We start from the raw sequence: 24,390 nt of genomic DNA, 5'->3' as shown, positions 1-24,390 counted from the left end.
TAGAATTCTCTAGTGAAAGGATTTGTGTTTGAATATTTCCTTTTGGGCATTTTTAAATTACTGATGTGATTTTCTTAATGGCTTATAGGGTCTTGCAAATTGTCTACCACATATTGCATAAGCTTTTGTGTTAATTGCATTTCAAGGAATTAGCCCTTTTCATCCAGGCTCTCATATAATGTGCAGAAAAGGTTCACAACATTCCTCTCTTATCCTTTCAGTGTCTGCAAGGTATGTAATGATATACCTTGCTCATTCTCTTTATTGGTAATTTTGTATCTTCTTTTTCATTATCAATCATGCTAGAAGTTTGTCAATTTTACTATCCTTACAACTAGCCAGGCTTTTTGGTTCATCATTTATCTGTTTCAACTTTATAGAATTCTTTTCTTGTCTATATTATCATCTTCCTTCTGTTTGATCTGAGTTTATTTTGTTCTTTAATTTAGTAGGATTTGGTGAGATTAAAGTATTGATTTGAGTTTTCTTCTCTTCTAATAATCAACCAATGTTATAAACTTTTCTCTTGAGACATCTTATCTGTGTTCTTGATATGCTATTGATCCATTTTCATTGAGTTTGTTCATTCAGTTCAGTGTAACTTTTAAGTTTCCTTTAAGACTTCCTTTTGGATTCAAAGATTGTTTTGATTTATATTGTTTAGTTCCCAAGTATTTGCAGATTTTCCTTCTATCTTTCTGGTCTTGATCTCCAGATGGATTTCACTGTGTTCATAAAATCATACTCTGTGTGATATATTTCTTTTACATTTTTTGAGCCTTTTTTTTTATGGCCTATCATCTTGTCTATCTTGTTATACATTCCAAGAAAACTTGAAAAGAATGTTTACTCTGCTCCTGTTGGGTCAGGTATCCTTGAAATGCAAATTAGATGTTGTTGGTAGATGGTGTGGATGAGTTCTTCTATGTTCTTAATTTTTTTCAGCCTAATTATTCTGTCTATTGTTGAAATAGAGGTGCTAACCATTATAGAAATGAGTGTGAATGTTGCTCAAAACACTAGGAGTAAACCCACCCTATGAAGCTGGGTGTGGTAGAGCATACCTGTAATCCCAGCAGCTTGGAAAGCTGAGGAAGGAGGGTCACAAGTTCAAGGCCATCCTGAGCAACTTAGGGAGGTCCTAAGAAACTTAGTGAGACCATGTCTGGGGGGGAGGAAGGGCTGGTGATGTGACTTAGAATTAAAGCACCCCTGGGTTAAATCCCCAGTACCTCCAGTACCAAGAAAAAAAAATTAACCCAGCTATGCCTCTCCTTGGTATTTATCCAAAAGAATTAAAGTCATTGCACAATAGCAATAGGTTCTTAACCTATGTTTATCATGGCACAATTCAAAATATCAAATATATGGAACCAGACTGAGTTCTCATCAACAGATAAAAATGTGGATAAAAAATGTGATATATATGGAATTTTATTTAGGCATAAAAAATGAAATTGTTTCATTTGCAGGAAAATCGATGGAATTCAAGAGTAGCATGTTAAGCTAAATAACTTTAACTCAGAAAATCAAGGATTGTATTTTTTTCTCATTTGTGAAAGCTAGAAAGGAAAAAGGATCTCATGGAAATAGAAGGTAAACCAGTAAACAGATGTAAGGTGTCAACAGATATGAGAATAGGAAGTTAAGGAGAAATACTAGGGAATAAATGTAACAAATTATGTTATGTCCTAGCATGAATATATCTCAATTAATCCCACTATTATATGTGATTATTATATACCAATACAAAGAAAGAAAGGGGTGTTATGGTCTTTAATTATAATTGTGGATTTGTCAATTTCTCTATTGATTTCTATTAGTTGTTGCTTTACATAGTTTTCATCTCTGTTATTTTATATATATAGATATGGTATTGCTAAGTCCTCTTAATGTATTGGACCCTTTGTATGGTAATATAAAATCCTTCTTCATCTCTGGTAATAATTTTTGATCCAAGGTCTACTTTATCTAATAAAATACTGCAGGTTTATATACTGTACCATTTTCAATCTTTTCTTTCAACCTACCTATGTCATTATACTCAAAGTAATTTTTTCAGAGATAGCATAGTGTTGGGTTGTGATCTCTTATTCACTCTGCCAAACTCTATAGTTTTAATTGGTACAGCATATTTGCATTTAGTGTAATTATTGATATGTTAGACTTCAAGTTTGAAGTTTTCTCCTTTTTTCATATTTTTCTTTCATCTTTTATTAATTAATGTAATAGTTAAACTAAATTATGTAATTATTTTAATAAGTATGATATATTTAGTTTGTAAATAAATAACAGCCTTTTGGAGGGGATACAATTTAAGTTATGTCAGCAGAAGAGTTAAGTGTACCAGAAATTAGTCAATGAACCATGAAGATTCACAGTGCCATGGCCATTACATGGCCAAACATTACAATATTTTATGTAGGAGATTTTGGGCATCAAGCTAACAAAATGCATATAAGTGGCCTTGCTTAAGAGAAAGGTGATTTAGTACAAAAAGAAAATATATAATTCCCTTGCCAAAATTACACTAGTCCTATAACTTCTTATCCAGGACTATTAAATAATTGGAGTAAAAGAATATACCTAAAAATAATTTGGGTTAGAACTGAGGAGAACTAAATAAAAGTAAGGCAGGAAAGTCATTACCTGTTTGATAGAGCTGTAATATAATTGTAGTAATCACTTGGCAAGACAGGTGGCTAAATATTCTGTGTTTTATAAGGTAATTTTGTCTGTTGCTTGAATATCCCCCACTTCCTCTTTCCCTAGTTCAGGCAATAAAATCTCTAGTTGGGCATGTATGACTCTCCTGTACCCTTCCCACATACATGCACAGAACACGCATAAACACAGTATGTTTCCACATCTGGTTCTGTATTTCAGCCTCTTTTCCTTGGAATATTTGATTATTTGCAGAAAACTGTTTAATAAAAGATTCACTTAAAGAAAACTCAAACACAATCTTCCTTTAGTCCACAGGAAAAATTACAATCCTAATCTTCCCTTCTGAGGATACCTAGATTGTAATCTTATGGAACTGCTTGTATTCTGATTTCTTTAAGCAAGCTCAGTCCCTGTGCTTTGTAAATCTGAGGAGGTAATGTTATCATCGCTCAAGAATCTTCCTAAACTCTCTGGGGGTGACTTCACATCACATGGAGCTATGGTATTCTGCAGTGTAGCCCACACTTAGCTAAGATGATTCAATTGCAGACTTCCTTATACACCATGGAGTGATGAGACAAGTACCTCCCCATTCTTCTATGTGTGCATTTGGGATACAGTACTCTAGCAAACTTTTACATTTCCCACCTTATAAATTTTTATCATAAAATCCTGATTTCATTTCATATTATATAAGTCATCTGCTAAGGTGTGGAGGACAATTTTATGTTTTTGTTACCCTCTACCAAGTTCTGCATAAACGGTCTGGAACATTTGGATATGTGTGTGTGTATTGTTTCTTACACACTTTCTTCTCAACTTTGGAATCTTGACCAAAGTTCTGAGCCCATTTAACATTCTATTTCATATACACAGGGATTTTTGAAATCAATAGGAAGTTTTAGTAAGTAAACTATACTGCGGATTTTTTTTCCTTATATTTTACATTAGATAAACATTGACATCTTGGAATATCCTTCCTTTGGGAAGAATCCAGAAACTGGGAAGAAGTTAAAAGTGCTTAAAGTATAATTTTCACAAATAAATCACATCTCTCAAATACAAATATGAATATAAAATATTTTATCTAAGTCATTAATTAATGAGCAAAGCAGTGTAATATTATGACTTTTTTCTGTAGCATCTGAGAAGCTAACATAATCATAGGCAATTCAACAAAGATATATTAGAATAAGGCTACTGGGTTAGATGTAAAATCTGTTACTCCCCAACAGACTATAAATCACTGGGGTTATCAGTTCTACCAGTCAGACATTCTTTGCATCTCTACTGGAAAAAAAAAATCCTACCCACCAACATCTAAGTCTTCCCAAGTCTTATAATTTGCACCTCAGTTCAGTAGTAAACATTGAAAATGAAGTAAGTACATTCCCCAAGAAAAGACTTATGTGGTTTCAGCTCCCACAGGATATTAAAAGAATGTGTCACACTCCTTTTTTTTCTATATTTTCTAGTTTTGAGTAATCTTTCTGATAATATATGTGAGAGATATTGGATAACTGTAGAGTAAGTTGCCTAAGAAGACACTGTTCTTCCCCGGGCTGTAAAAGGGAATTCTCTGGGAGAGTTGTAAAAACATTAAGCCCCACAGAGAGGGATTCAAAATTAATTAGTGAAGTATGGGACACCAGCAATAGCCAGAGAAGAATGCTATGGCAGGGGAGTGTGGGAATCAGAAGAGAAAGAGAATTGACCTTAGAGAAAAGGATCCCTCTTGGTCTATATAAAAGGAGAAAGGATGGCCCACTGATGCAAGCTTGTAGAGTTGAAAGAAATATTAGAATGCCTCCTGTCACACTTGACCTAGTTGTGAGGAGCTCAGTAATGTTGAATATGCAATTTTTTTGGACTAGATTTACACATGGATTGGGGTGAGTATATTTACCTCTCCTTTTTAGTTTCCTTACTCACTTGGATAAGAACAATATTTAAAGATAAATCTTGTAGTCTTCATAGAATCTTAGCTGTGAAATTCACCCTCTTTCATCTACCTTCAGTGTTCTCCATTTTACAAACATCGATTCTTAAACAATAGCCAGTTTTGAAAGTGAAATGTCCACTGACATATGACTGCTTCATCTCTTTGATGTGAAACTTGGTAGATTTTGTAGGCTGATTTCTAAATGCATGTGATAGATAGCAGTCATAGAACAACACATTCCCCAAAGTGTACTCATGGTTTTTTGCTGCAGTGGTTGAATTTGTACTCCTTTCTCAATTAAGATATTCTGAAATGCAAGCAAACATGAATGAAAAATGATAGGAATCACCATGCAACTCAACCAAAAAGAATACATGTGACTCCTTTGCAAACTTCAGCACTTGAACATAATTTCATGACTCATTAGCCTCTGAGAACCATTGTGATAGCCTGCAGGTGTTTCCACTAGCTCTTGAGGGACAAGCTCTTGATTGTTCATCTCTTTCAAATTTCATTATTTGATAGTTTCCAGCATTTGATAGGTACTATAAAGTTTTCTATATAAACAAATGGATTATGGTTTATGCCCACAATTGTTCCAAAGGCCACAGAAATAATTACAATTCAAAGAACATAGTTTTCAGAGTTAAGAAGATTGAAATTTTCTTAATATGGCACATGCTAAAGTTCAGCAGTTTATTTATAGGACGATTTTGTTCCTGCTTCTCTCCCTCATTGCTGCAAATGTTAAACATCAGTCTGTCACGCATGCAAAGTGCTGATCTAATTGGCCTAGAAGAACAGTCCTCTTCCCTTTCAGTATCATAAAGATGTTATATGGTTATCCACTTAGAGGCTCCCCTTCTGTGCTACTATATTTAAAATAGCTTGTTGTGTTGTTCATAGGGATTTATAATATGAGTTCCTGAGAGAAGAGAAATCATACAGGGCTAGTACTTCCACTTTTCACTGAGCCTTTGCAAGAATTTCCCTCAGTCACAGAGGGGCTGATGTCCATCAATGTTTTGACTGTCTACAGTCCAGTAATGCAGGAACAGGTACTCTCTCAGGAAAAGCTTAAGAAGAGATTCACTTCTTCAGTGCCACTCCATGAACTTCTTCTCTTGGGGGCTGTATCTGGCTTGCTAAAGCTCCACATTGTTATTTCTAGCAAAAAGCACAATCCCCAAGGAGAAAGGATTCGAGCAAGCTTTCCTTGCCAGATGTTCCTCTGTGGCACTGAGTGTTATATCCTGTAAGAGCACCAAATAACTGCATCAGAATGTGCAGTACCCTCACGGTCTCTGTATTTCTACCTCTTGATTCCTAACAATTCTGACTGAATGATAGCATGTGACCTTCAGGACATTTATGGCATTGTACGGGAATCGTTTAAAATAATTATTCTAACTATCTCTATAGTAAGTATGAATTATCATTACCCTCAATTCATGATAGAGAAAAGGAGTTCTGTGGAATTTATGATATATCCATGTCCTCATAGCTCCTGAGAGATGAAAGCAGATAAAAGTCCCCTTTTTTTAATAACTAGAAGACTATCTTCTATAAAACATGGACGATCAGAACTTCATAAGATCGTGTATCTCAGGCTTTTAACAGAATCTCAGCAAGGCATAATTAGCTCATGAATATAAATATTCATACCTTACGAGGTTCACATTTTGCCTGAATATTCAATGTAGTGTCAAGTAGAGAGTTCCTAGCCAGAAATCAAATACACTACTCAAGGAATCTCTAAAGTGTCTCTTTGAATTTGGCAAATTCTTCCCATCTTAGCATTTAATTGATGATTGTTACAACTCTGTATTGAAACATCTATGGAGTCACTATCAGGTATTGAATTCCTACATTACCAAATGTCATATTTAATATCACTTGAAAACTATCATTACAATTTTATAGGTAAAGAAATAGAATCCAATTGAAGTGAAATATCTGTCATGTTCACTGAGCAGGAAAATGGTGAATCCAGGATTAAACCCAGATGTGACCAGTTTCTAGCTGTTTTCACCTCCTGTTGTGTGGATACAACACGATGTGTGAATATTCTGTTGAGAACTTCAAGTTCCTCAGAGAGTCAGCACTTTCTACTTCAGTATTCGTAGATCACCATTCACACCAATAAATACATATACTTTTCACTTTATCCTTTTGCATATTTTACTATGATAGTTTGAATGCAGAAATTTGTTTTTTGCTTATTTATGCTTCTCTAGGGAATATCATTGGGTTATCTCATTTCCAAAAAGTTAAGGGAAATTAAATAAAAAATGAATGTAAGAATAGAGAAAGAAAACACTTTGCATGCCAACACCTAAATCTCAAATGGCACATCAGCTTTAAAATGTATTAAAGCAGATTAGCTTTAAAAGGTTTAGCCATTAGGGATTTTTTTCCATTGCCAATAATATGGTCAATTGAAACTAGTTAAAATATTTTAATAGAAGTTTTCTTTTCACTGGAATTCTTTTAAGACTGGATATAGTCTCCAACTAATAAAGATAATCATAAAATTCTTTAGGGCCCTATTTAAGAAAATGAGAGTGACTGGGGCAAGTTGCAGAATTTTATTCTTGACTGAGAAGGAAAAGAAGGCAGTATTTCTGCTTTATGTAGAAAATTAACTGCCTAAATGTGGTGCCAGCATGAAAATAAGGGTACATGGCAGTAAAAAAAAAAAAAGTCTGCATCTCATGGGGAATTTGTATTTAGTATTCCCTGAGCATAAAAACCTACAGGTTGTATTAGATACACAGCAAAGTCAAATGGACCTGGCTTATAAGGAGGTGACATAATGATACCTTCCAATATCATTATAGACATAATGTTTAAGGGGCATAATAATATCTTTTAATCAAAACTCAAATAGCAACATGCAGTTTTGCACATAGTGCAAACTTCAAGCCATAGTGAACTTCAAGCCATCCTTCCTTCAATTTCACAGCATTCTTTCAGTTAAGTCAGTAACAAATAGCAAATTAATCATGCACATGCCCAGGTTCTGAATGAAATCATTAAATCTAAGGAAATTAGGCAACATGCCCACAATCACTGAATCAAGCTTTTCCACTTGGAAGTATCTTTCTTCTGAGAATATTAAATAGTGATGCACACACACAGGTGCAGAATATTTTTCTTTAAAATGTTTAGACATACAATAAAAAAAAAAGTTTTAACATTGGACCCAACCAAAAATGGGGTCTGAAAGAAGACTAGAAGTATAACTTATCTATGCTTAGTTTCCTTTACCTATAAAATCTAATTGACAATTTAGGGAACAACATAAGATTTTTGCATCCAGAAGGTGAAAGTGTTTTCAATTATTTTCTACCCCATTTGCATATTCTGCAGAGAAACAACAGGCATGGGAAACTTTGAAGGTCTACTCTTAGTTGACAGTGACATGGTTTACAGATCTAGGACTGAAGAATGTGTGGCAGCACTGACTTGGAAGTCCAGCCACTCTAGCTCTCTGGCAGAGCACAGGTACCAGACAATATCACCTGAGGGACTTGATTCTGCTAACTGGAAAACCTGAGAGGCCCCTGGCTGAGCTCCATGAGGACCAAAGCTCATGGTTGCCCACTAGCTGCATTTGTGAGCATAAGGGCTCTGGGTGAAAACATTTATCAAGTTCTTTGATTCATAGATGTCTCTCATGGAACAATCTAGAAACTCAAGAAATGGTCTTTTATTTTAAGAACTCTTATGGTGCATTCCTTCTCATTCCTCGCCATCTACAGAGCCCTAAGAGGGAAAGCAGAAGACAGAGGAGACATCACCTTTTTCCTGACAACCACAGTATCTATTTCAGGAGTTCTGAAGAAATGTCACGGAAAACAGTGGTGCACATCTCAGGTTTAGGGATAATATGCCAAACGGATAAAATAGCAGCTTATCTTTATGTCATCACAGAACTAATGTCAAGGTGAGGAAGGACCTCAGATGGTGAATCTAGATTTAAATAAGTTAAATGTAATATAAAATATAATATAGAGAATACCTTGAGGGTCAATGCCATTTACATCTTTTAAAGTTTGTTTGTTTGTTGTTTGGGGTCTTTATGCCAGGGACTTTTGAGGGACTCTGTCCCTTACTTTGTGCTGATGTGTCAAAAGCAGATAGGGCTTGCATTTTTTTCAGCTGAGGACCTAAAAATCTGTCAGTATTTAATAGAGTTGACTGGAGTGCAGCAGGGTGTGGTGGGAACATATTTGAAATTATGGGCATTTCAAGAAGGTATCTCACTTTGATGGGCATATGAAATCTTTTGCCTGTGGCTTGTCTCAAATGTAGAGCCAGCATACCTTGTGTCACATGAAAGCCTTATACCCATCAGAAAACAAATGTAGTGATGTAAATAGGCATTCAAATATTACATGAGTATACAGCTATTTTTATGGTTACTTGATTTAATTCCCCTATTAGGGAAAGGGAAGGGAAGTGATAGTTACTAAGGAGTTCTCTGCCTATATAGACAATAATAGTAGAGACACAACTAGTTAAATAAATCTATTATTTTTAAGCTACTGATGGGCTTAATTTTTTAGATATGTTTAATAGCCAGTTATATCTTCTTCTCCCAGATTTTAATGTAGTACATTAGTTTTATAGGGTTGACAAAATAAAATACCAAAGACTGGGTGGCTTAAACAATAGGAATTGATGTTCTCACAGTTCTGCAGACTGGAAACACAGGATGAAGGTGTCAGCAGGTTGACTCCCTCTGCGGCCATGGGACCTGTTCCAGGCCTCTCCACTATGGCTTGAAGAGGTTTGTCTTCTTCCTCTCACTTCATGTGTCATTCATCTACCGAGGCATATCCCTGGTATCTCTTTATGTGTCCAAACTAATTTTCTTATAAGAACACCAGTCATGCTGGGTTCTTCACAAAGGGAAACCTGTCAGGCTTGTCACCTGAATGGCTTCTTTTTAAACCAGATCACCAGTCTAATCACACAGGCCCATCTGAAGTCCTGGGGATTAGCAATCTGGGGAGTCACAATTCAGCCCATAGAAGTAGTAAGTGAAATGAATTAATTAACCTGGATGATATGCTATCTGAGGGCTTGGCAGTAGAACTGGAGGCTGAGAGGCCCAGGAACACATACCCACAGGAGTGACATGCTGGTGACTAGATGGCAAGTCAGTCAGGACTGATAATAGCAATTTGAAAGCCATAAAAAGAATTGATACTCTTTCCTCCCTTGAAGAAATGATAACTTTTATATTGTTAGTTAATATTTAAACCCATTTTGGGAGGAATAGAAGAAATTTCATGAAAATTGATGTTCTATTAAAAAAAGAACTTTTTTAATGTCATGGGGGAAAAAACATGTCTTCCTCCTTTTAGACAATAACTTTAGCACTCTTATTACTTTGCTCATGTACCCTGGAATTTTCAGAAAATTTAGGTGCTGATTTCTATCTAAAGGAAGGTTTTTAAACTATTAGCAGTAAAGCTTTGGTTCATCATGTGTAAGGATAGAAATGTTTTCCATCCTCCCCCAGGCAGATAGCCTGTTCTCTCTGACTGCCTCCTTTGATTCTATGTCTTCACCATCATTGGATGTTTCTAGAGTACATTTTCCTCTGAATATTTATGTGAGTATAAAATTCACAGTGTATTTAAGTCCAGTTAATAAACATTTAGTTAGTAGCTATGAAGTTCAAAGAAAGGAGCATGTTAGATTCCAGATGGGCGGTAAAGATGCACAAAGAATGTCCTGGACTAACAGAGCAATGGGGAAATGAAGTTTATAAAAAATGACTAGGGTACAAAGCAGAATGGGAAGAAAATGATACTTAAAAAGACTGCAAATACTGGAAGGACTCTGACACAGGCATGCTTACTTTAGCGAGACCATCCACAGAAGCTTTCTAAAATAAGAAGGACACGTTAAAATTTCTATAGAAAAAGATTGCCACTGGAGGCACACCAGAGGGTGTTCTTTAGGCACACACTTTATGAATACAGATGGAGAAGCAGAAAGTGCACAGATGATCAGGGGACACCGAGTGTTGTCCCTTTGAGATACCTTGAAGAACCCCCCAACATGGGCTGTTGGACCCAGTCGAATCATGTTAAATGCTTCTGAGTGTCAAAAGTACAGAAAAGCTATTGGGGAGTCAAGCAGCTGAGTTACCAACTACTAAACCTAACATCTGAATCCTTTTCCAAAGTGTGGCTAAGTTGGGAGCAAGCCAGATGGTTTCTTTTGGCCCTTCTAGACTGATGTGTGTGGTAGAATATGATCCTGTTGTGACAATCAAGATGATTTCTCCATCCAATTATTGAATCTTCCTATTTTTCTTGCTTCTGTTTTTACATTGTATGTGAATTTAAAATGTCATGAGACTTTGAAAACTCAACTCAATATTTATTAAGTGCCTGCAGCGTATGTGGCATAATTTGCAATAAGCATAAGGAGGAGCAAGAAATATAACTACTCAAGAGCTGACACTTTATTGGCATCCCATTACATCCCATTATATACTATATTATCGATAAATAAATTATACTCAGGATATAGGATTAAATATATTTACTTAAAATCAGACTGAAATAGGTGTACCACTTCCTACCTGTGTGCCCCTGGGCAAGTTATTTAAGCTCCTAAGCTCTCTGTCCTCAGTTTCTTCACTGTATAAAAGAGTTAGCTGCCTTATTAGCATTATTCAATGCATTAGACAAAAAGGAAGTATGTGGGCACAGCACATGGCATGAAGTGGTACTCAAGAAATGGTGGCCTATAGGATATCTTGATTATTGATTCCTGCCAATGGCCCTGACCTACATGTAAATGACCTCCTAAAGTTGTTCAAGCTTCTTGTACTATATTTATCCTAAGAACTACTAATTTTGTGCCTAGTTATTAAAATGTATTCTCTTTACTCTCCTCCTCACTATCCTGGTGTTTTCTATCTCTCAGCTGGAAATTTTAATATACTCCTTACTATACTATGTAAGATGGTACCATCTTATTCTACTATTTTATATTTTGACACAGCTGACAGATACATCCCTGCAAAGTATAAATCTGACCTTGTCACCTCTATTCAGCTTGCTTTCAAAGATTCTTATTACCTGCAGGATTGAATTCAGCAGCTGCTCATGATTCAGCTCTAGCACACCTGCTGCAGGAGGCTTGTTCTAACTTCACCTTCTGAGAACCCTCCCCTGTGTCCAGGAGGCCCACCTTTGCTTCTGATCACACAATGCTTTTTGTAACAACTCTCTGTTGATGTCTCTCTCCCTGTCATTATTCTTCAAGCTACTTGAGAACACAACTTGCTTCTTTGTATTCTTGGTTCCTAGAGCCCTTCTCATTTAAAATTCTTTGAATTAATGAAAGGTGAATGTAGAGTAGAATGGTCATAGAGGACATTGCACTGATTTATGAAAAAATAGATACTTTTAATACACAGGGAAGGAGGTAAAGCCTTCCAGGAAAAGGGATCTGTAAAGGAATGATAAAAATTCAAAGATGTGAATGAACAGTAGGATTTGTTGAAAGTAGGTAAGACAATCCAATGAAATTCATATGAGAAGGTTTCTTCTCTTCCCTTATATTTTGGTTATTTCCATTTATTTCCATTTTCCTCTTTATGTCTCTATAAAGGACATTTTCCTCTTCATGTCTCTATAAAGTATGTTTATTTCAATATTTTCATTTCTCTAAAAGCAAGAACCTACTGAGTCCAGGGGATGATACAAGCTAGTTAAGCAATGAAAATACAGACAAGTCTAAACACTTTCTTCTTATCCATCCAGGTGCATCTTTCTTTTCCTAATGAACTTTCACTCCTGGGCCCACACTGATAGGGAAACATAAAGCAGTAAGGTGACCCAATCTCTTTTCAAATCGTTGGGATGTACTGACAGTCTTTGGTAGTCCTATGTCCATGGTGTCTTGTGATATAGACTTTGATTGTAGTAAAGGTTGGTATTTCTCACTGTTGCATTTAAAAATAGATATTTAATCTTCTAAGGTTATAATTACACATTCTATTAAAGAAATAAATGTACATAAATAACAATGTTGTATCTTATTCTAAATTTTACCTGTTTTCATTCAAATATTCTAGAAACTAGAAAATATTGTAGACATCAAGAGGGACTTTATTTATTTCATATTATATAAGCCAGAGTTTCCACCAGTGTCTCTGGAACTGACTCTGCATAATTGGCATCTCCTCTGTACTCTCAACCCGTTCTCCAAAGGCTCCCTCAACTTCTTGCCTGAACAGAGAAGATACTTCCCCCAAAACCACTCTCTTTGGATCCTCCTGCAGTAACCTGAGGTTGGTTTTCTTCCTGACCACTCCCTTCTTTACACCCTTTTCCCATGAGGCTTACTCCCTCAGGAAGGTTCACCTCCCACCCCACACCCACTACTCTTAATCACTGTTACTAAATTTCAGTTAAGCTTCTCTGGTTCACCAGGGATATGAACTCTTAACTGGCAGCCTCTCTCTGCAGAGCAGGTACTTGCATTACCTGGGACACTGTCGTTGCCTCCTGATTCCCAGATTTTCTTCTATTAGTGACTTTCTTTTCCTTTACTCAACTCCAGCTTTCATCTTCCTGGTCACAACTGGATCTTCACAAGTGTGGCTGCACTAAAGCCAACATCTTGGTCACCCTTGTAACAAATCACTTATCCAAACATTTGCACTACATAGTTTCATTAAACTGACCAAGACCTCTAGCTTGTTGATACTTTTCTTCCCTCCCAAACCAGCCTCTTCTAAGTGTTCTGACATCACTTAATGGTATCACATTCCATTTAGTTGTATACACCAGAACGAAAATGGTATTCTTTCTCATTCCCTCTGTCTCTCCTCAGATTCAATCCACTACATAGCTTGTCAGTTTTACATCCTAAATAACTTTCAAATTAATTCACTTCTTTCCACCTCTATCAGCACCCAAATATTGTCCTCACTTTCCTGGAGTACAGTCGGTCCTCTGTATCCTTGTATTCCACATCTGAGGATTCAACTAACCACAGATTATTTATATATATATATATATATGTATATGTATATATATATATATATATATATATATATATACATATACATATATATATATATATACATATATATATATATATATATATATATATATAATATTTTTAAATATATATGGAAAAAATCAATAAATATAAGTCAATTAACAAATACAATATAACCCCTATTTATATAGTACCTACATTGTGGAAGGTATTATAAATAACTTCCCATGTGGCTGAGACCAGAATAGTCTAGGGTGGCTTAAAATACAGAGCAGGATGTGCATTTATTCTATGCAAATATTATACCATTTCTATAAGGTTTGTGAGCAGATGTGGGTTTTGGTAGGTTCTAGAATTAATTCCCAACACATACCAAGGGGCAATTGTACTATCACACTAAGGATCCTAAGTAATCTTCCATATATATTTCCATATATATTTTGACTTTTCTCCAATCTAGCCTACTCTAGAATGGTTGCTTTCTACCATGGGTACCTTGGCTCCCCATGGAAGATTTGGCAGTGTCTAAATACACTTTAATTGCTAAAACTGGGAAGCAGAAAAGGGGCCCAAATAAAGAATTATGTGGTTCAAAATGCCAAGTGCAAGGGCTGAGAAACCCTGCTCTGAGCTCCTCACACTGCAGACCTGATTGTTGTGTGTGTTATCTGTATACACACACACACACACACATTCACAAACCCGCTCAGAAACCTTCAGCAACTTCCCATGTGGCTGGGACCAGAATAGTCAATCTGACTCTCCAGGTCCTTCATGACCCTGCCTCCACCTGCCTCTGTAGGTCCTCCTACACCATGTTCTCTCCCAGGCTCCCTCCAACCACATTTGTATCCACTACTTCCTGCTAGCTCAGGACATCTGGCACATTGTCGTTTCTTCTATCTGCAAAATTCCTCACCTAATGAAGCCCCATTTATTCTTCATATATCAGCTGAAGATCTTTTTGTCTGGGCAACTTTATATGACTTCCCCATTAAACTAATTCCTCTATTTAGACATTCAGAGTTAGTTTATTAGATCTTCTTCCTGGGCAGTAGTTCCCCCAAAAAAATAAATCTAATTTTATAAATAATTTTATATTTACGTTGTACTGTGCGCTTTATTATATTTGACTGGAAGCCACAAAAAGTGAATAATATTTTTTATTTTGTCTTTATTTTAAATAAAGTTAGATTACAAATAGTCAGTTGTGTCCAACAACTGTTGGACAGTTCAGTAGTCATTCCCACAAATATCAAGTGACTCAATCTAGGTTACATAGCTAATTAGTAGCCAAGACAAGGCATAAATCTAATTTTCCCATTATATAGTGCTACATTTATTCTTTCTAAACTGGTGTTTCATGCATTTAAGCCCGCAGATTTTAACTCAAACTAAATCTTGTAGAAGTACAGTATATAAAACAGATTAAAAGAGACTAAAGCAGATCACTTCTCTGATTGGAGACCACTCAATTCGACCTCATCTCTGAAGCTCTTTATGTCTCTGTATAGGATCCTCCATACCCTTTGCCAGGGCCCTGAAGAACTTGTCTCAGAATAACTTAGATCAGATAATGGAGGCCTGGAAACTGCCCACTACATTCACTTATGAATTGTTTATGGCATTTCTTACTGTCTCAACATATATGAACTCTTTTTTAAAAAAATTTAATTGTAGATGGACACAATACCTTTATTTATTTATTTTTTATGGGGTGCTGAGGAACGAACCCAGTGCCTCACACATGCCAGGCAAGTGCTCCACCACTGAGCTACAACCCCAACCCCCTACATCTTGATATTTACAAATTCCAGATTGCAAATACCAATACAGTATATATTAATATCAAAACTGGCTGAAATAATCACTTAAGCAATTTTACTAAATCACATTAACAATTTTCTATATGAGATGGAAAACATTTTTCCATGTCATCAGTCTTCATCCATGGATCATGTTCAGTATTTTAATCTTTACCAAAGTATAAATTCTCTGAACAGAATCATGACTTTTTAGGCATCTTTATTTTCTCTTTATTTATTTTGGTTTTGCCAGTTCTAGAAGTTGTATTAAATTGGGGAAACAAACAGACCAATACTCTGTATCATATCATTGCAGCCATGTTCCATGGCAGTGGGACAGGAACCAGAATGGAATGTCAGAAGGAGGCTATGCTTCTTCACTAACCAAGGAGCTCATGACAGATCACACATTCCATCTCATCAGCATAATGCATCACAACATGTTAGGAACCTTGGGGTTTTGATAAGAGAGGTAGATGTTAAAGGCGATGCCTTGAAAAAGAAAATGGAAACTTCTATATTAGTCCCTTTTTAATTACTGTGAGTAAAATACCTGACAAGAACAACTAAGAGGAGGAAATATTTATTCTGGTTTATGGTTTCAGAGATTCACTCCATAATTGGCCTACTGCACTGCTCTGGGCCTGAATGAGGCAGAAGATTATGGTGGAAGGGAATGGTGGAGGAGAGCTATGTAGTTCCTGACAGATAGAAAGTAGTAAGAGAACCCTGGGTGCCAGGGTAAGATATAATCTCCAAGGGCACTACCCAGTGACTTACTTCCTTCAGCCGCACCTCACCAGCCTACAGTCAGCACCCAGTTAGACCATTCAAATTATTAATCCACCAAATGGATTAGGTTAAATCTCATCATTTTAATTCCAGAATTAACACAGGAAGTTTTCAGGGATACTGTCTATCCAAACTTAACAACTTATTTTCCTATTTTCTCCTGTGTTTTCATTCTGCTTAAAGGGGGACACAGTGATGAAGAGAGTACATATCATATATTTAGGGAGTATGTAAAAAGAAAGTGAATAAGTCAATACCAATGGTAGTTCTATAATGAAAATATGCACACATGTTTAATGAGCATATTAAATATAATTTCATATAAGTTTTCATATAAACCTGCTAAGGGGTTATTTTTGCAGGAGGTTTTCCTTTTCCAAACAATATTATAGACAGAAAATATAGCTATTCTAAGAAATGTTTTAAAGCTTTTAACTATCTGTCACACTTGACTCTCTCATGCCAATGTACTTCAAAAGTAAAAAGCAATTACATCATTGTCTGAATGGCTATTGTTTAGAAAATATAGCCTCCTGTGCAAAAATATAAAGCTTATGATTAGCTACTTAAAATATTTTCAGCATATCACTTGATTTTTTAAAAAAACATTCTTTCGCATTTTGAGCTGTCTTGGCTCATTTACTTACATTTTATAATTTTTATTCAAAATATTTAATATTATTGGCTTGGCTTGATTGATTATTTTACTCAACCTGCAAAGTATAGAAGGCTAGATACTATATTTTAAATATTCTTTATGCTTCTTTGGTTTGGGATAACTTTTATTTCTCCATTTTTGATTACTATCTCAAAGAAGTAATTTCATCATCTTTATAAATTGACAAACTGTATTCACTATATGGTAGTTGCAGGGGCTTGTAATTTTGGAGCTCTATAATTGCTAAGATTATCATCATAGGGTGAGCATAACATTAAAAAATCCATTTCCTTCTGTCTTTAGCATATAATGTTGATATATTGCTCTTTTCTGAAAATCCCTCATTGACATTTCTCAGGCCTAGGGAGTTGCATCTATTAACATATATTACCTTGTATTGTGACCCTTATTTCCCCTTTCTCTCTTTTATGAGGGGGGAAAACACACATGAAAGAAAAGCTAATTCAGAAGTGGAACCAGTGGCAGAGAAGTAAACTAAGCGTCAGATGTGTGTTTGCAGTTCTTGGCAAAGTTATCAAAATTTTCCCCGAAGCATATTGGAAAACATCACTCATGATAGAAACCCCCCTCCCTCTCTCACTCTTGCCTTCTAAACCCCTGAAAACCACAACTGTTTCCTACTGATAGCTTTTAACACACTTCCCTTTAATGTCTTCTAACAGGAAGTGGAAATTGAGCGAAGTTTGTGTTCACCAACATTTAAGAGTCACCCTGGGAGCCAGTCAGATGATGTTGTGAAAGATTCAGACAAGAAAGGCACAGAAACATCTTTGGACAAGATGTCACCTGAGAGTGGTCATGGCCACATCTTTGAAGGTTAGCATAAGATCTTGATGTGATTTCTTAAGATCCTACCTTGTACAACAAGAGTGGTTAATAAGTAAAATGTATGAGGGGTTCATTTAAAAATTGTTGAGAAAATGATGATAACTTATTGCTTAGGAAACACAATTCAAGTAAAACCGGTATCTTTAAATGCTTCAATTCTATTGTATTTGACTTTGATTTTTAAAACTACATAAAATATATTTTAATTTACTATAAACCAGTACAACATACATTTTCAGTATTCAAAACCATACATTTGAATATTATCTGACTCATACTTTTGCAAAACAAAAAAAAAGAAATCATATTTGTCTATAGTGGATAATAAAAGGGTAAAATATAAGTAACTGTCAGTAGTAAAATAAAACAATAAGCAAAAATGCGTTTAGCATCTCCTTTTAAGCAATTAAACTAAATGTGCTAAATGAATTTGAAATAAAAAGTGACATGAGAGCATCATATTTTTAGGGGGAAACATTATAAATTTGATTAATGTTTCACAAATGTCATTAAAAAGTAGCTCATATGTTAGAAATTTCACTATCAATATAATTTTCAACAATGACAGAAGTGCAAAGTATAAATAATTTATTAGAAAATACAGATATCATTAATCAGTTCTGATTAGTCACATACTGGGGATTTTTCCATTTTAATCAAGTAATGCATATTATAGTATTTGCAATGTTTATTAAAGATTATAATTAGGACAGTTTTGGGGTTATCATTTGGAATATATATAACAAAATGTCAAGTTGCCAGTCAACATGAGCAATGTGCATAAGTCTGTGGAATATTACATTTTACAGTTTTGGAAAGCAAATGTTACTCTGCCTTAAAACTTTGCTATTCAAAGTGTCATCTGTGGATGGGAATGTCAACATCACCTGGAGGCTTATTAGAAATGCAGAACCTTGGTCTCCACATCAGTCCTACTGAACCCGAATCTGCATTCTAACAAGATCCTCCCATGATTCATGTGCACATTAAAGTTGGAGAAGCTATTCTTCATGACAGTACAGACTGATCTTCAGGGTAATTTACATATGGCTCAGCCCATACTGAGTCCATTTGTCTAAGTACATAATTTGGAGTGGGAGGTGGGCGTGGGAAAAGTAAAAGGGAGTTTGCTAATGATAGGCTGGGTATAGATTTTTAAATGCTTGTAAATTGGTACCTCAATCTCTGTTTTTCATTTTCAGTTCATTATTCTATGCCCAACTGATATCCTAATATGATTAGCATCAGTCTCTAGGAAGACTCCACATATTTTTGGCTTGTGATTATATTTTATGTGTACTTGGTTGAATGTAAAAGAGTTAGATCAGCAGAGGCCCCAAAAAGAGAAGCTTTAGGGAATGATTTGTATTCTGATGATGCTTGCCTATGCAGATTATTAACATTGCAAAATTTAGGTTGCAAACTTATCAAATTTTATGATAATTAAGTGTACTTACCACATCTTATTACTCTTTAGCATTGTTTTCTCTGACTTATATGTAAAGGTTTTTAAAACTTCTTTATTGTACAACCTTTGAAAAAGTATTCTGGAAAATAATCATTATTTAATTTTTAAAAATCTGATTTAAGCATTGGCAGTGGGCATACCTTTGTTCCAGTGACTTTGGAGGTTGAGGCAGAAGGGTTTCAAGTTTGAGGTCAACTTTAATGACTTTATGAGACCCTGTCTCAAATTTTTAAAAAAAGTTAGAAAAGACTAGGGATGTAGCTCAGTGGTAGAGCACCTCTGGGTCTGAACACTAGTATTGAAGGGAAAAAAAAAAAGATGTAACTTAATTTTTTAGATTTTAATTTCCAGATACATTCACAATTTCAAGAGCTAAACATTAAAACATAGAAAGGAAAATTATGCTAAGGATGAATATAGCAGTTAATTTAATTTTATCTCTCCACTGCACATTGCAGAACTCTAACTCTTATATATCACTACTTTTAAGAGAAAGAAAATTCATTATATGATCCTTTGAATTCTCTCCTGCTGCCCCAAATTTCTACTTCTCATGTTTTAGTACTTAACTCAGTTTATCTGGGCAAACTTTGTAAAAGCGTGACAAAATCTATACAACCAAAGCAATATCAATATTCTGCTGTCCTGCTGCAAGAATTTATTTTATTCCAAGAAGACAAATATGTGTCTGAATAAAGTGATATATCTTAAAGATTTCAGAGTTTGTCTGATTATACAAGTGAGTAGAGGGCCTTTCATACTAGTTAAACACCTACTTGCCACAAGACTTTTATACTTGAGGCAATACTTATTACTCCTTCATAAAGCATAGAATTTTTAAAAATATATATACTCATTGTAGGCATTAAAAAGCAGCTATGTAGTTTCCTGAATTTTTCGAATCTAGTAAACAAAGTAAATTGATAACTTCATCCCAGAACTACCAAATGTATTTTGAACTGTTTTCCACCCTTATCCCAACCTCAGGTCCAGGGGGGAACAAGCAGTACTGATTTACCCCAGCCTTCCTTTTCATGCCTGATGGGGCACTCCTAGATTCCAAGGTTGAGTTTAATTTCTCCAACATTTGTTCCACTTTCTTCACTTCCACATTGGTGTCCAATAAAGCGTAGTACTTCCATGTGCTTATTGGTGAATTCCACGCACATATCCTTTGGGATAGATATTAACAGTTTGTGCCAATGATTCTAAGAAGACTTGGCTAATAGAAATTGATACGTCAAAGGTGGCAAATCCATTATTTGACAAATTTGGCTGACATATGCATATGTGAGAAAACAAATAAATCACTAAAATGATTTTGACCAGCAGTACAGGTTGAGTATCCCTAATCCAAAAATCAAAAATGATCTACAATTTAAAACATTTGAGTGTCATCATGATACTTCAAGTGGAAAATTCCACACCTGACCTCAGGTGATAGGTTGCAATCAAGATACAGGTGCACTATATTGTATAAAATTACTTTCAGCCTATGTTAATAAAGTATATATAAAACATAAATGAAGATATCTAATTATGTATAAGAAAATATTCCAAAATCTGAAAAAGTCTAAAATCCAAAGCACTTCAGATCCCAAATTATTCAGAAAGGTACACTTAGCTAGTTGGCGGGGCTGAGGCAGCAGGATTACTTGGAACTTGAAGGTAGAGGTCAGCCTGAGTAACACCATCTTAAAATATTTTTTCCTATTGAAAAACTCCAGTTCTAGGGGTAATTCAAATAGCATAGGTAATTGGATAGTGTTCATGAAGTTTATGTTACTTGGGTTTATTTATATGACAGTTTTTTTTAATCTCTCCACTGCACATTGCAGAACTCTAACTCTTATATATCACTACCTTTAAGAGAAAGAAAATTCACTGATTTGCACTTTTATTCATTATACCATAATTTTAATTTCCTAAGTCATCAATATCTGAAATGCTGACAGATAAAATACATATTCAAAGTCATTCATTCACAGCTTATATAATAAACCTTGGAATTTATTCATTGTATTTCTCCTTTTAATCTGCTCCCTTAAAGCTAAATTCATTCTTTATTCTAATAATGACCATTCAACTCCTCTGAAAGATTTTACAAAACAAACAGAAAATTCTATTCTCAGTTTTCTTTCTTTTTTGTATTAGTTACACATGACAGTATAATGATCTTGACATATCATACATTTGAATCAAATGGGGTATAAATTCTCATTTTTCTGATTGTACAGGTTGCAGAATCACATTGGTCGTACAGTCATATATGTATATACATAATAAAATAGACATTATTTTTGCTGTATGTATATTCTCAATTTTCTACTACTTTTCATGTAGCTGGATCCTTCCAGTTATTAATGTTTCTTAAATAGTGAAGTATATGTAATATATGGTTTTGTGTAAGTGCTTTTTATTTATAGATCTTATTTTTTATTTAAAATCAGATATTTTAGTGTTATACTTTCCTGTATAAATTTTTCCAATAATGATACTAGAAGTGTTCCGTGTCTGTGCTATCCAGCTGGTGACCACTAGCCACATGTGACTCTTAAGCAGTTGAAACATGGCTAGTGCACTAACCAATATAATTGTTAATTCCATAGAATTTTTGTTAGTGTTCATGTAAATAGCATTGTGTTGGATGGCTCAGATGACATTTCTCCAAGGAACTCATTGTCTACCCTTCTCATAGGAAGGGTAGTTAATGCTAGTTAATCATTTTAAGCTATCCTTTACCTGCAAATTTACCTTTATCAAAGTATATATGGATAAGTGCAAAGAAAATTCACTTCAGCAAAATACATAAACAAATAAGTGATAATAATCCACATATCAAAACTTGCCTTCAAGAGCTATTGACAGTCTTTTCTCTGTAATATTTTCTAATGATAAATTTAAGAAAACAATAATGTTACCTGATTTTATTTTCAATGCACTGACAAGCAGTAGTTTTATCATACAAAAAGGACTATCTCCTATGAGGCTCTGCATTTTTCTGTACCATCTATTTCTACAGCTTAATTGTCTTGGATCTCTGAATCCTCTCAGGCCATGAAGCAAATAATTCTCTAAATACCTAAGGTCAACAAAATTAAATGAAATGAAGTAACAGGATACTTTAAAATTAATAGCATCATTCCTTTATTTAAAAAGTCTTCATTTGGAAACTTATGAATAAATTTCGTCATGAGAAGCTTCAGCAAAGATCACTAACACCATGTACCTGCTCTGACTTGTTCCCTCCAAAGACACTCAGAGGAGAGGTTTTGCAACCTAATCTTCAGACACAGCATGGTGGACCCAGCACCCCCATACTGTCTCCTGCTTCTAAACTTGCTTCCTCCCCTGCCCATAACTTATTTCGTGCCTCAATTTCCTGTAAAACATCCATGCTATTTCATATTGCCAGTGGATCATCATTTACAAAATTTACAAAAATCCTTTAGTGGCACACTTTGTAAGGAATTTCTGTTTCATATCAGCAGTCAGCTGTAATTGATCAGTGTACCCCACTTTTTCTTTCTTTTTTTTCCCCTGGTCTATATTCACATATATTATTTTGTTTTAGGACAGGGTCTCACTAAGTTGCTGAGGCTAGCCTCAAACTTGTGACCCACCTGCCTTATCTCCCACATTACTGGGATTGAAGGCAAGCACCACCATGCCTAGCCAGTTTTCTTCCTTCTTAACTGCAGGGTTCACCTGCAGTTTTTTCAATAGCTATCGCATGTTCTTTTTAGTTGCTATTATAGTCAGTGAGTCAAAACAAATTCCAGAGTTAAATCATGGGCCCAGTAGGAAGGGGAGCTGGGAGATTGCTATTCTGAGAAATATGTAATGAAAGGTCTATTCATGAGGTGGTTCACATGGTAACTATAAGTCAGCACCTTGGAATGCTGGAAAACTTCCATTGATTAATAACAAAATCCCAGAACTCATTTGGACTTTGTGCATGGTCATACTTAATTTTAAAACATGATGCCATCAAAGAAAGAGAACAACAAATATAAATAACCCTCTTTAAAACAGTTCATTCATCTTACTCCCTTGAAACTGGAAAGAACTAAATACGACTTTTAAATATTCTGACTGTAGAAGGTCAAAAATTTGTATCTATTTCTAAATTATATTTTTGAGCTGATGTTTTCATTTGTTCATTTACTTATTCCTCCAGTTAATGGTTATTGAGTGCCTATATGTGCCAAGTACTAGTCTACGTGCCTGTAGACACGGATGAATAAAACAGACAATAAAAGAATTAAAAAGAAAACAAACAAACAAACACCTAATCATAGGCAGCTTGGATGCTAACAGGCAGGTATACACAATGGGCAATAAAAAATAAGGAAGAAATAAATTATATTTAAGTAAATAATATATAAGTGTCAGAGAATACAGACCAGATAGGGTATGGTCGGTATCCATATTTCAGCCAGAATATTTATAATTTCAGTTAGGATCAGTCATATTTAGAAAGTGGCATTTAAGCAAAGACTTTAATAAAGTATTTTTGGTTTTCTTAATTTTAAAAAGTAAACATAAATTACAGATTTTTGCTAAAATGACAAGATATGAGGAAGATCACTATTGTCTGAATGAACCCATGCCCCACTGTTGGAATGAGTATTTGCTCGGTTCTGTCTAGTCACTTGGGGGTAGAAGAAAAATGAACGGAACTGAAATCCTAATAGAGAAAATTATTAGCAACACAAAGTTTGTGGAACTGCTCCTTCCCTGGCTTTTCACTTGCATCTGCATCTGGTGCATTTGGGGTATTGTTCTACTCTGGTATACAGAGAACAGGCCTAGGCAGGACAGCTGAGGGCAGAGAGCTCAGACAGAATAACAGGACTGGCTGATGATTTGGAGTCCACACATGGGAACCAAATCAGGAATCAGTTATTCTAGGGAAGGTACAAAGGGATCACATTACCTAATAGTTTTGAAATTAGAATGTCAGTACAAAGGTGAAACATAAGAACCCCTAAGAACAGAGTGTATGACTCCATGTGACTAGGCAGGTTGGCATGGTTCATGTGACTGTCAGTGTTCCAAAAGGAAGACATCTTTAGAGATTCACCAGTGTGGTCCCTCTGCACAGATAAGCTTAATGATATACACTGGTGATGCAATCTTAGAAAGGCCAGGCTTAAAAGTAAGA

General features: G+C 35.2%; 1 protein-coding gene across 1 annotated transcript in view; it reads left to right on the top strand.

The window, feature by feature from the left end:
* Xirp2 (xin actin binding repeat containing 2) overlaps positions 1 to 24,390 on the top strand; it is a 342,442-nt gene that overhangs the window by 215,987 nt on the left and 102,065 nt on the right. Inside the window, exon 2 of the mRNA XM_027946168.2 lies at positions 17,590 to 17,743. Coding sequence (XP_027801969.2) covers positions 17,707 to 17,743 — 37 coding nt within the window. The 5' untranslated portion in view covers positions 17,590 to 17,706. The remainder of the gene's footprint in view (positions 1 to 17,589; positions 17,744 to 24,390) is intronic.

Source organism: Marmota flaviventris, chromosome 11 (genome assembly GCF_047511675.1).
Source record: "Marmota flaviventris isolate mMarFla1 chromosome 11, mMarFla1.hap1, whole genome shotgun sequence".
NCBI classification, from domain to species: Eukaryota; Metazoa; Chordata; class Mammalia; order Rodentia; family Sciuridae; genus Marmota; species Marmota flaviventris.
This window is presented reverse-complemented; position numbering and strand designations above follow the sequence as displayed.